The sequence below is a fragment of the Antrostomus carolinensis genome, unplaced genomic scaffold (assembly GCF_000700745.2).
Source record: "Antrostomus carolinensis isolate BGI_N321 unplaced genomic scaffold, ASM70074v2 scaffold34636, whole genome shotgun sequence".
NCBI classification, from domain to species: domain Eukaryota; kingdom Metazoa; phylum Chordata; class Aves; order Caprimulgiformes; family Caprimulgidae; genus Antrostomus; species Antrostomus carolinensis.
The window spans coordinates 5,953-20,226 of NW_010324523.1; the positions used below are offsets into that span (position 1 = coordinate 5,953).

General features: G+C 34.3%; 1 protein-coding gene across 1 annotated transcript in view; it reads left to right on the forward strand.

Moving 5' to 3' along the window:
- Positions 1-14,042, forward strand: part of LOC104527296 (disintegrin and metalloproteinase domain-containing protein 23) — a gene marked incomplete at its 3' end in the record, with an annotated part of 17,196 nt that extends 3,154 nt beyond the window's left edge. Inside the window, exons 2-10 of the mRNA XM_010170977.2 lie at positions 1,071-1,153; positions 1,884-1,947; positions 4,268-4,340; positions 4,856-4,929; positions 5,855-5,920; positions 9,578-9,649; positions 11,862-12,028; positions 13,102-13,186; positions 13,952-14,042. Of these exons, the coding sequence (XP_010169279.1) occupies positions 1,888-1,947; positions 4,268-4,340; positions 4,856-4,929; positions 5,855-5,920; positions 9,578-9,649; positions 11,862-12,028; positions 13,102-13,186; positions 13,952-14,042 (688 nt within the window). The remainder of the gene's footprint in view (positions 1-1,070; positions 1,154-1,883; positions 1,948-4,267; positions 4,341-4,855; positions 4,930-5,854; positions 5,921-9,577; positions 9,650-11,861; positions 12,029-13,101; positions 13,187-13,951) is intronic.
- Between the last annotated feature and the right edge of the window lie 232 nt (positions 14,043-14,274).

Sequence of the window (14,274 nt, forward strand, 5' to 3'; positions counted from 1 at the left end):
TGTAGTTATTGCCTGAGAGGGGCGTTTGCATGTAATGGCCAATGTTTTGAAAAGAAAGCCACTGCAATTCTATTTTGTGAGGATCCATCTTGTCACTCTGTCTTAGGTGTGTTGTGCACATGCTTGAAGTCTCCTTGGATGATTTGGTTGCTTCTCTGCCCACTTTAAGGAGAGCTTAGACAGGAGCTGATTGCTTCAGGAGATGAGAACTCAGTTTAGCTTATTCTGTTATGAGAACAGGCAGGTCTAGGGAACCTTTGCTTTTACTTAAGAGGAAAGTGTGTAGCATTCACTAGAGTTTAGTTGACACCTGAGCAAGGCTTTTCTGGATCAGAACTTTAAGATTTTAAGTATGTACCAATTCTTCTCTGTGGTATTTTGGTCTCCTGCTTTGTACATGCACATATTGCAGCTTCCCTTACATTCTTGTGGAGAAGTGGAAGACTATACGCAGAGCTTCATTGCACACCCATTTATTAAAATCAAGAGTTGACTTTTAGTACCCTTTTGATATGTACAGTAAAAATCCAACTGTACACTTTTAGTGTTGCTAAACTGGATTAACTTTCTGGCTCATTCATCATTAGTGATATTTGTACCTGCAATCTGATGGTGTAAACTTTTCATTGATAAATTTTTAGTGTGACAGAATTGGTAGAGTCCAGATCTAAGCCAAATACATGCCAGGTGATTGATAAACCTTGTATCACTTGTAATTTTAGCAAACCTGGAAGGTATCAAGAAACAGTTCAATGCTCATTACATAACATTTTTACAGAATCAATGTACAGCAAAGAAATGCACTTAAAGATCAAGAATGCTGCGACTTCAGCAAAAGAATAAATTATGTTTTGGCTTGAAGAATTACAGTCTTTACTGGGCACAGTTTTTCTCTTAGAAGCAATTAGGGCTAGTCATTGGTATTTTCTTTAGTACTAAGCACTGCTTTCTCTGAAATTTTACCTAATGCAAGGTGTTAGATCTTTTTGTGCCTTGGTTTTAAGCAACAGATGTTAAGTCAGGGTAATTTTGTGTGTATGATTGATTGATTGTTTTTTAAACATTGTTAGGGTGGAGAACATTGTTACTACCATGGAAATATCAGAGGTATCAAGGATTCCAAGGTCGCACTTTCAACTTGTAATGGTCTTCAGTAAGTGCACATTCTCATTTTTTCGAAGAAGGCTATTAACTAATTGTTACTCTTGAATATTATCTCTTAATATGTGAGGGACTGATATTCTCAAGTCCCAAAGAATTTTGATGTTTTGACATGCCAGTACCAGCTATGCCAGACTGTGAGCATTTTTTTGTTGTTTCATTGGGATCAAAGTCTTTTGTTGCTGTCTCATGAAACCTTTGAATATGGTAAGTGCAAATGAATATTTCACCAGATGACTTATTATGGTAAAGGACAAACAAGAATTGTACTTTTAGCAGTTTGGACTGTCAGTAGTAATGTATGATTCTGTCACCCAATAGAAAAATTGATCTTTTTGTTAGATTGTACAAGGAAAAAGTGCAAGAAATTAGTCCTTACTAGGATTAGTTATTGTTAAGAGCAACTCAGCTGATGATTATGTTCTGCATGCTGATGTGTGTCTTAGGACTTTCTCTTTCCAAGGTCATATCTTTACTCTTTTTGGTGCTTTATCATTACATTGCTATTACATTCAGTATTCACTAAAATGCATCTTATCTCTTAAAAAAAATTACTGGCTTTAGCAATATAATGTCCATATAATTAACATATATGGAATTTATTTTAATATTGATCACTTTTTCAGCCCTAAGTTTGGTTTTGTCCTGTCAAAAATCATATCCTGGAGTCAAATTAATTACCAGGTAATACTAAAAATCACTTATTTTTCTCCATGTTCTAGTGGCATGTTTGAAGATAATACTTATTTATACTTGATAGAACCGATGGATCTGACCCACAGTACAGTAAGTTTATTTTTATCTGATTTATTTGGTTTGGGAGAGTGCTCAAGGAATAGCAAATACAAGTATTGGAATAAATTAATAAATTACCTCTCATGCATTCATATGAAAAACAAAAGTGTTTTAAAACACTTGATTGGAATTTATTTAAGGCGAGAAATGTGGAAGTATGAATTGCCTGAGATTTTTCTTTGCTTTTCTTTAATCTTTCTTTTCCTGGTTATTTTTGACCATTTAGGTGTTGGAAGTAGACTAATAAGGCTGTTTCCATAGCAAATGGTTATGGACTGTCAAAAAGTGTGTATCAATTTGCTCCAGTACTTGAACTAAAGAATTTATAAATTCGTAGAAGGGATCTGTGGAAGTCATTTATTCATCCCTCTCTAAATAATTGTATCAGATTGCTCTTTGACCTACCATGTTTCCATGAAGAGCTTAATGAAGTAGATAATTATATCTGGTTATCTTACACTTTATATGTGTTAAGTCAGTGGTCACTGTAGAGCTTAAATGATTCTGATCCAGAATAGTCAAATATGTGACTATGCTGGATCAGCATTTAGGACTCCATTTACGCAAATGTCTTACTGTAATTATTTTTGTACTTCGTGTTAAGTGTATTGTATTACAGCTGTTCCTAAAACTTTAGCTGTAAATAGGACTGACTCAATTTCATAGAAAGTAGTAAAACCAGTTAGATTTATACCTCTTGAATGGTTCAAAGATTTGAATCATTTTCAGTGAAATTACTCTGTAACATTGAGACAAGGAATTATTAAGGTTTGTATCCTACTTGATCTGTGGTATATATTGCAGATGCTGCATCACAGCTCTCAAGCTTGTCTCACTCTAGTACTTGACAGTATATGACAGTGTAATGCTGCAGAACTGATATGTTTTATTGACCTTAAAGCTGAACTTACAGTCCAAAGAAAGATCTGCAAAATCTTTGACTCCTGTTACTTTCAAAGAAACTGGATCAACATTCAGAGGAATCAGTATCATTTGGATGGTCAATTATTGGGCTGTAAATGAAACTGTAGAGACATAGTAAAATGCTACATCCAAAAAGATTTCTCAGTCTCCTCAGGAACAATATTACATGCCATGCCTCAAGCTATATAATGCGTTTTGATGTCGCACATATTCGTAAAGGTTGTAAGGCTGAAAACCAACAGCACAGGTACAGTAAATTCATAGAGATTATATTTATACAATGGTATCCATATAGTTAGGCAGAGGAGAATTTTACTAAACTGTTTTCTTGCTTGGGTGGACAAAAGAAACCAGGATCTCTGTCTCTCAGTGTGATATTTCAGTAGAACTTGGAAGTAGAGCAAAAGTTCTAGTTGTAAAAGTACGATACCATCTGCTAACACTGTTGAGGATTCAAGTGGAATTCTAAATTACAAGAAGACAGATAAGATGAATATTTTTCTCAAAACTACTGAAGATCAAAATAATACAGCTATAGAGAGCTTTCAGAGGCTCATTTTTTGATTGTGCTATATGAGATAAATATCTTGGACACAGCCTTCAGCATGTAGTTTGTTTGGCTTGGTTAATCTTAACTATAGTAGATGTTATATAAAACTTTTTTCTCCACCCCCGCTTCCCTCAAAAAAACCCCAGCAAAAATACACAGTGTTTTCCTTCATTGTATTGCGTATTTCTTATGGAAGTTACAGAACAGTAGCATCCTACCCTTTGAAAAGATTTACTTGTTTTGACAGGCGCTGCAGAGGGGGTGTTACGGAAGAAAAGATAGTTGTCCCCTAGAGCAGATACCAAAATGTGATAATTCGGGGCGTGTTAGGCCTCTAAAGAAAATATGCATTAAAAGTCTTCTCCTTTTTACGTGTTGAATACACCAATAAAACAGGGTGAAATAATCTCAAAGATAGCATATTGATTAGTTTCTTGCATTTTGCTACAATTAGAAAGATAAATTTTTGTGATAAATAGTAGTAGTTGCTTTTAGTCTGTGGGAGGAAGATTTCAACTAGATATATAATCTCTAATTTGATTTATTGGAATAAATAATCTGTGTTCTCTAAGGCATTTAAAGGACTTTTTTCAAGTAACCTCAGATATCTGTGATATTTCGATTTTGTAGGCTGGTAAATGTGCTGAACAGTGAGGCTCCATTATTTGCTCAGGATTGCAAATAGATTGCTTCAAATTAGTACCACGCTGGATTAATTGGTACTATGGTTCCTTGCATTTTGTGGAAAAATGATTAAAATGAAAAATATTGAAAGAAGTTCCTCACTTTTCACTTGACATTATTAATTAGAAGAAAATGTCTCATTTTTCTTATCAGGAAAGTAAAAGCAGGCCACATATCATCCAAAGAACTTATGGAACACAAGCCTCCAAGCAGTTGCAAGACTTTGGTATGTTTTTGCTTATGTTATGAGATTTTCAATATTGGAGATAATTGTATATATAACTTGAAAAATTTTAAATATTAGGCTAACAGTGTATATAAAATTGATGATTATTTAGAAAACCTTGAAAATATATACTCACCTGGCTTTTTTCACAATTATTGCAATGGAATTGAGAGTGTCAAGAAGCAGCTGAAAGATTTCCAACAATGAAGACCTGTATTTAGCTTTCTTCTGCAAATCATTTAACTTGATCAGTGATATTAATGCTATTGAGGACAGGAGATGGAAGAAAACTTATATAATAAGCCCAAGTTACAATCTCTTTACCTCCCCTTGCATGCTTTAATTCTAACTTCATATTTCTAAATTACTTGAGTTTTGATATGAGATATTTTACATTTTGTGTATTTAAAAAAATTAACTTTTCCATATCAAAAGTTCTTCTAATTTTGGTTTGGACTGTGTACATAAGCTGTTTGAAATAATGCCATGAAATTCTTAAATTGTAATTTGTACAGAGACTGAATCCAGTTCTGAATGGCCCTTTCTGTCTGAACTACAGTGGCTGAGGAGAAAGAGAAGAAAGAGAGCAGTGAGTAGAAGTGTGAACCTGAATTAAGACCATTTATAAAAACAAAACCAAACCCACTAATTTCTGAATTTTTTAGTGTTGAGAGAAGAAAGGCTTTAGAAAACAAATATATTTGGTAACATGATGATGTCAGATAATATGATTACCAAATGATAAAACAAGAAGATTATTCTTTAAAAATGGAATATTTGGAGAACACTGGATAAGCTTTCTAAAGTGACATCAGTTGAACTGAAGTTTAGTAGTAAAAATGAGTTCAGAAAGTGGTGAATTTTAAGTTTGGAGTCTGCTTGAGGATAAAGAACAATTTTGAATGAAGTCTTGATACTTTCTAGATATCTGACTTTATTTTAAATTGGCTTTTTAAGTAGCATGATTAAATTAAAAATCCAAATGAGGACACCCAGAATTGGGATATTGAAAGAATGGAACTGTGCAGTCCTCATGATCTGCACATGCATATGTGTCAGAGTTAGGGTAATAGTTGAATTAAAGAAGATTAATCTGTATTTCTTAACTGAGGTGCACAATCCAGTGTATTTTTTGAGGACACATCTATTTTTAGTAACTTCCTTCCTCATTAAATCTGTGATGAATAGTACAGTAGACCAAGAGTTCTCAGTGTTTGAGATTTGTCTCCTTTGTGAAAATAAGAGAAGAGGGAAGCAATGGTGGCTTCTGTGCTGAACTAAAAAGAATGGACTCTAAACATGCTTAATGATGTGACTCAGATTCTCAGCCAGTGTGTATCATAACTAAGTTACTGGAGCTCTGATTATTTATCCTGGTTGAATGTCTGATCCAGTTTTTACAGGCTTACACACCCTACGGAATGTTTATAGGTACTCCTATTAAATCAGCTGCAGTTATTTTTGAAAATCACTACGTCTTCATGATTTCTCAAATAATTTCTTTAATCCTTCAGGTATCTCGTGGTATCTTTGAAGAAATGAAGTATCTGGAGCTCATGATAGTCAATGACAATAAAATGGTAAGTATGTCAATTCAGTGGTAATCTTCCTTTTTATTATAATTTGTAGATTGATGTATAGCACTGTGCTGCATCAGCTACTTTTGGGACAAATATTTTATTTATAAGCAGCGTACATTTGTACTGTAAGACACAGTACAGGCCATAAAACCTAATAATGCTTAATGTTACCTAAGGTTTTCTACAGCAATTATATATTCAAAATACATCTGAAACATTTTTGTGTCATACAGATAATTTAATATGTCCATAGCCAACACAGTAAAGTGACAAAACATATATGTCCAGAACAAACATACTAGCACCTTCTAAAATTACATCCTATCCTTAAAGTAATAAAGCAAGAGGTCAGAACTTGTTACTTTGAGTTTAATTTTATTAACTTGAATTTTAATATAGGAAAGGATATAGACAAAACTATCTGATTGTTCTTCTTGCACACTTATAAACAGGATTCATAATGAAGCGCAAGAGAAGTTGTTTGTTCGATTCAGGAAGTTATTGCCATTTATTTTTTTTTTTCCCCTTTTTGTTCTTGAGGGATGACTGAAAAAAACCAGACTAACTGACATTTGTTATTTAAATGTTACTACTTTCACTAATTATGCCAAGTAAGGCTATCAAAGAGTCTGTGTGTTACCCCTATGAAAAGTCAGGAGAGAGGGGCCTGGGGAACAATAAGTTTTGTAAACCTAAACAACTATTTTAAGACCGTTTTTGAAAAGCATCAGAAATTTGAGTCCAGTAGCTACATTTTAACTACAGTATATCTCTTATGGAAAAATACTCAACATAGGTTTAAAAGTTTTCTAGTACCAAAGAATATACTGCAACTGGCAGCACAGCGAGTTACTCTAAAAACAGCTTGATTGTGCCTCGTTCTGAGCCTTTGTCCTGCTTAGCTTTCTCAACTGTTCATTGACTAAGAAGCAAATAAGGATCATCAGCTCTTAGTATGGCTTTGCTTCTGTGTGAGCAAGACCCCTTTTTAAATCAGATTCTGTTGATAAAACAGTTTCTGCTTATTTTATGTGCAAGTGAAATAAACTTTTAAGTTCTGTAAGAGCTCCTTGCATCTCTCACTCTACTGCTTGTCTTTCCAATGCTTTATGTTGTTGTGGGCTCTTCTGTCAACAGTGAAGGGTGATTTTAAAGAGCCACAAATAGCAGATATCAGAACAGGATGCAGTATTTTGTACTTGTTCCAGTGCTGAATAGACAGACAATACAACCTTTCCTAATCTGTTTAATAAATCATAGAAATAGTCTGGGCAAAAATAACCTGTATTTAATCTGTGTCAAATCAGCAAGTAGGGGGAATTTGAATGAGTGGGAAGAGTAGGACAGATATTTCTTCGACTGCTTTCACTTGTAAAGCCATGTGGTAGGAAACTATTCTAAGAGTGCTCAGATGTTAGTTGTGTAGGAATAGGGCATAGTAACTGAAGTCATAGACATTTTATTGAATTGTCTGAGGTCTGTAGTTGGTCTTCCTTATGAAGAGATAATATTTCCATGTCCATCTTGTTTCCTCTGGCCTCTCATATTACAAACATGCTTAAAGGTCAACCATCCTGTTCACCACACTTCTTACAGACCCTAACTGTTGCCTACTCTGAGGCTTTATTTCTTAGAATTTTAGCACACAAGCATTCCAAGATTTTTTTGCTTCAGAGTTTTCAGTGACTCAGAAGCAGATAATAATTCTTTTCAAGGAATAAAATGGGTACACTTAAGGAAGTGTTCACAGTGGATGAGTAAAGCCTGCCGCTCCAGGAGCTCACTAAATGTACTTTGAAGGTTTTCTGCTTACCAGTAGAGGGCAGATTTCTCCTGCAGCAAGGTTCTGTGTTAGAAGAAGTATCTTAAACCTCTTTGGCCGTTGTGTTGCTTAGTGGTTAATATTATGTATTTTCACTAAATTGTCCTTTTCTGTAACACTAAAGACACAGCTAAACGTATTTAATTAGGTTGTTACACTTTTTGCTGACTTACTCGGCTTAATTTCTGTTTTAGGAGCTGTGTTTAAACACATTATGTTACATACTGCTATTGATTTTGACATCTAAATACTTTCATGAAAACCAAGAACATTTTCCAAAGCATATTATTTTACCTTTCCAGGAAAGTTTTGGATTGGCTCAAAACAAAAAAAACAAAGCCACCCTTTTCCCCCTCTCCCATTATTTTGTTCTAGTATCATGGTTCCCTAGGGAACAGGCCTGTGATACGGATACTCTTCTCAGTGTACATACTAGTACTGTAGCTGAAAGTGCTTTGTTTTGAGAATAGTTATAAGAGAGGGGGTCTCTTATGTGTTGTAGAATCTTTGGGTATTAAAACCTGCTGTGGATGTGTTGAAGCATTGTGGAACTTAACAGTAAATAACTACATATGTAAAAGTTCATCTTTCTGCAGTCAAATGAGTGTCATCAAGTTTGGTGAACTTTTTGTTATTTCTATGGCATTTCATCCACATAAAATTAGATTGCTTAATCAAAAGTAACTGGAATGTAAAGGGATGGAAAATTTGTTATCTAGTAATATATTGTGTCTGTGTGAGTCACTCTTCTGGCTTTCAATTTGAGAAACAGATTATTTAATTTTAAAAGTATATATGTCTCTGGTTTTACTTTCACCTTTGCACTAAGCATAATTCTGGAAAGCAGGGGATTTATCTGTTTTGTAATTCTGATTTGGGAAGGTAGTTAATCCTCTAACTTACTTGATAAGAGTAGCACCCTCTTGTTTCAAGGCCTCTTTTTGGTTACTGTGTTTCAGAGTGGGAATAGCTGACACTTTCATGGAACTTGATAGTGTTTGCTCATGAGATTATGAGATTTGTTGCTTTTAACCAGTAGTTGAAATTAGTAAGACTTTTTACTCTCTGTTCTATAGAATTTTGTGTTCATTTTCTGTGAAATTTTTAAGACTTATTTTTCCTGCCTGCAAAATATACAAGTCATATTGTGTTATGCAATTTTGGTTTATAATTTTACTCTTTTTTCAAGTCATGGATTCATGTTCAGATACCATAACAGCATCTTTGGAAAACTTGACTTGGAACAGAGGGGACTTGTGGAGCAGGCTGAGGAAAGACATGAAACAATTGTAATGACATGCACAGAAATTAGGAAACAGAACTTGTAATACAACTCATCTAAGTCTATAGAAATGGAAAATTTTTAAGATAAAATTTAAGATACTCAGCTTAACACTTTCTGCATTCAAACACATATTTACTTTTACCATGCACTTCCTCTTCCTTTTTATATTAATGAAATGTGGCTAGTACAGTGCCATATTTAACTCATCAGATTAAACACAGTTTTAATGGGTACAGCATCCTCTCAGTTTTGAGCTCATGTTTATGTTCATGTTTACCTGTCATTTTGTCTCAAACATTAGAACTCTAATTCTAAATAGGATATTTCTTGTGCCTAAATGCTCCTTTTATAGATGTGAAAGACTGTCTAACCAACATGGTATCTTCTAGGAATATTCTTGAATATGAGATACAGGCTGTGATCTGGAAAGCTTTTTGATTTTCTTCCCTTACTCTTTCTTAAAATAGTAATTTTCCTTTCTTGCTATAAAAATTAAGTATTAGTAATAAATATTTAAGTTCTCACTATGTTTTACTTTTTCTTCTTTTAGTTCAGAAAGTACCGTTCTTCAAATATGTATACAAATAATTTTGCGAAGTCTGTGGTAAACCTTATAGATGCTGTAAGTATCAATCTTTCTTCTGAAAACTCTGTCACTGACTTTGTCAGTTTAGTGTTGTATTTAAAAAGTTAACATTAGCAGATACCAGGATAACAAAAATGAGCAGCTGAAAAAGTTACATTTTAAAAACTGATTTCCAGTTCTTTTGTAGAAGGCATTTTTCTCAAAGCTTGGAATTGCCAGAGTTAGTCCTTGGCAGAGGGGATTTCAGACTTGAAGGAGCTTTCAGTATCTGTTACTGCTTAAGAATTAGAATTAATTGAGTTTAGATTCATGAAACAAATCTATTCACAAGTGGTTGAAGCTGCAAGTGTAGTTCACAAAGGATAAAGTATTGTTGTATATATACAGTATGTATAATGAAAACTTAGGGGAATATATTTATAATACATGAAATACTGTAAGTGTTTTGTAATATTTTTGTGTAATGGTCTGAAAATGCCAGTAGTCTGAAGAGAAGTTACTAGAGCAGATAAAAATATAAATAATTTAAATAATACTTCTGTAATTTCTATTAGACATTCCCAAAAAGTTCCATCTTCATTTTTTTCTCATCTGATCAGGATTTATTTGTATTTCTTCTGCATTTTAACAAAAGTTATTTAATCTGTCTTCCCTTTCTCTGACTGTTCCTTCTGTTTGTACATTTTTATTTGCTGTATGTTTGTATACAAAAACATTCAGCTTCTCTCCAGTGTAGAATTCAGTCCCTTCAGAGATTATGTCATTACAAAATGACATCATAATGACCTTTTCTTTAAAGGAGCAGAAATTTCTGTCTTGTTATTGGCTTGTGTTCATGGGGAGTGGGCTGTATTTCTTACTGATATATTATTAGGAAAATTATATTGGCTTTCAGAGGCTTCCAGGTTCTCTGCCCTCTCTTCCGTTCCTTCCTTCCCACTTGCCTCAGGAAATAGAGTTTTCCTGTCAGCAAACAGAAGTCTTTATTGATCCATCCATATATAATTTATGGGATTTAATTTTATTGATTTTTCTCATGCTGTTAGCCATTTCCTGTGTATGTGCTCAGCCTGTCTACGTCAGATTGAAGCATATTAATATTCTCTTTCCTTCAAAGTTCTTGGACAAAATTGAGCTTAACTGGTTGCTCTCTCTTGCTCTTATATTTATTGCCTTTTTCCGCAAGCTGAGTATTATACATTGACTTTTTTATAAAGATAAAGCTGCCTTGATACAAAAGACTGGCATGCTAGTCAGTGCTAGTTTCTTTGGTATAAATACCTATCATAACTGCAGGAGGATATTTGCAATTCATGTTGTGTATTGTAGGTATAATTCCACAAAAAGATAATAAAAGCATGTATTTAATATGGTGCCTCATGGAAGTGACCAAATAACTTGCCTTTTGTGTATTTTATGCATTAGAGAGCCAATGGATTAATCCAGTGCTTTTAGGTCATAGCTAAGTATGAACAGTAAGTGTTCTTCATGTCCCAAGTAAGACTTGATGGACAGACTGTCTATTGCAGACAAGGAATGCATCTTTTGTAGATCTGAAGAACCTTAGTTAATAAAATTTGGCATTTATGACGTGAATCAAAAGAGAACAGCAGTTTTATTTGAATCAAGTTTTGTGCACAAAGTTAAAATGGATATTTTAAAGCTCTTTTGTAATTATTAGGGCCTGATTGTTGTTTCCTTGTCTTATTGCTACAGTGACATTAAAATTAATAGAAAAATTAATATTCTTATTAATTCTCACATTACTTGAGTAGCATTAAGTGGTCATACTATAAATGAAAATCAAGCATTATGTGAATTAAATTTTGGATTAAATATTGGAGGACTGAGAAATTATTTAATCTTGACTTAAGAATTGGCTTTGACTATTCCTTGTCTTTGAGATCTTTCTTTCCTTTTTCTTTGAGATCACACAGTGTACCTTGACATTTCTTCTTTGCTGATTTTTGTACAGGTTTTCTGTAAAAATCAGTGGTGAAATTATTTGATGTAAGAATTTTAAAGAGAGTAGCTCAAAAAAAGAGCAGCCAGTTTTTTGTCCTCTAAAACTTAAAATTTAAGTTGATCAGAATATTAACTTTTAGGAAATACAAGGCATTATCAGCTAACTGTTTCCCCATGTTTCCTTCCTGCTTTATCCCTCTTGTCCTTCCGCTTTACTCTTACTGGCTAACTGCATGTTTGACCCAGTGTTCTACTCCTGTGCCTGTCCTGTCTCTGCCCTCAGATATACAAGGAACAGCTGAACACCAGGGTTGTTCTTGTTGCTGTGGAAACTTGGACTGAAAAAGATCATATTAATATTCACCCTGACCCTCTGCAGATGCTTCATGATTTCTCCAAATACCGACAGCACTACATCAAACAGCATGCTGATGCTGTGCACCTGCTCTCGTATGTACCATTAGACAATGGTTTAGACTATTGCACTTCTATAAACTTTTCTGTCTACTGCTTTTGTCTGCCTGTATCACTTTTTTTTCTTGGTAGTCACTACCATCAATCAGCATCTGCCTTCCTTAGGAAGCTTAATCTATTTTTTAACATGTTAGCCTATTTTTAATATGTATAGTATATACCATGGTCATGTTGATATATATCTGTAATGAAATTTTAATATCTTTGCAACCTGGAGACAATGTCACATATTTGAAGTGTCTTCTGATGAGCCCTTAAGGACACCTAGTTTTGCTAATCAAGTGTGTAATGTACTGCTTTCCCAGTAGAAAGCAGGGGAGGGCAGAGCTGACAGTGTTATGTGTTGCCACAAGAGCATTCCAGTTACTCTATTCACACATGTAGCTGCAGTGATGATTTGTTAATGGAAGGTCTCCTCCTTTAGAGCTGTAATGAATTGTTTTCTGAGACATAAGCCATTTGAGGGGAAATTCCACTTGCATCATTAGGCACAACATCAACCTTGAGCAACAGTATTTTTTTACTTCACAGCATTGTAAGCAAAAGGGGAGGAAGAGCCTGTCCCCTGTGCAGCATAGAGACCTTAAGCCTTCTCCCAGCAAAATGACATTCTATAAGGATGGAGTGACAATTGTCTGTGTTCCATTTGATTCACCTCTCATTCATCTTCTGCAGAGGAAGATAAAAATAGGGGATGAAGAATTTTCTCCAGCCTCTGTCATAGCTGCACTGCCTTAATACAGGCATTGCAACACAATGCTCATTGTGTTTTTCAAAAGATATACCAAGTGCTGATGATGTGCACTCTTAATGACTTTGTTTGTGGGTTGTGACTGATTCTGATTCTACAAGATAAAAATAGTATTTTTGTCAAAGAATGTTGTATCTGATGGACTCTTTTGATGTTGGTGTTCTGTCTGTAAACTTGTCGGTTTTGATGTTAAATGAGAATTATTATGCATGCAATGTCTGTGTGAAAGTGTGATCTTTCAATAAGTTCTTGGTGCCCAGTGTCAATGTGTTGTATTTTCTTTATTTTTATTTGTAAGGAATGTGACGTTTCATTACAAAAGGAGCAGCTTAAGTTACTTTGGAGGGGTTTGTTCTGTGACCAGAGGAGTAGGAGTGAATGAGGTAATTTTTTTCATGGCTAAAGTGAAATAAAATAGAAACTGTACATTATAACGTCAGAGTTTATACCTTTGAGTATTCAGGGCTTTGAAGATAACTAATGTATTAAAAAGTTAGGATTCTCACAGCCAGCCTTCCTGTATTGTCATTAAAATACTGCTCACTGTGCTTTTCTTTTTAAAAAACACTCCTCCTGTCTGCATTATTCTCTTAGTAAGATCTTAAATTGACTTTTACTATATTGGACAGAAACTTACACACAAAAATCTCAGACAGGAGTATTTGAAATATAGCACTGAACATCCTTTTGTCTCTTCTCACTATAAGAGGCTTGATCTTCTGAGGTATTGATGACATGTAATTCTTACTGATTTATTTTTTTTTTTAATTGAAACTTGAAAAATTTGAACCACGTGTATAGATACTTTTTTTTCCCCCTCAGTGCAATGTTAAATCAATAATGAAAATCTCCTGGTTTAACATGGGTTAATAATACTATACAAAACTATATTTTACATATATGTCAAACAGACTCCCTTTTGTAGGTTAACCAGCAGACAAGGATTCCCGCAGGTTAAGAGAGGAGAATTTTTTCTGTTATGTACTTCATTGTGTTTATTTTCCTTATATGCACACAGAATTGTGATTGGCTGTATAGAATTACTGAAGTAGTAGGTATATGGTAAGCCAGAATGAGCTGGTGTAGTGTTTGTTACAATAACTTATGTTTTCTTTTTTATTTTTAATTGTGCTCCTCTTGAAATGCAGTATGGCCTTCCTTTGGCCATGGCACAGGAACTAGCACAAAGTCTTGCTCAGAACCTTGGAATACAATGGGAGCCAGCTGCCAGGAAGCCGAGTATGTACATGGACAGAGACTCTTCTTTTGTCCTCCTTTGCTAAATGTTTAAACTCCTCCTTTGTAATATTTGAAACAAATACCAAACTTGCTGTAACTGTAGAACACGAATTGCTGCTTTTGGAAGTATATGCACCAAAATTTGAGTTTTTCCAAAATAAGAGCCACCAGTTTAGTAGTCATTTTGCAACGACCTTAGTGATATCCCAACAAAGAGGAAGGCAGGCAAAAA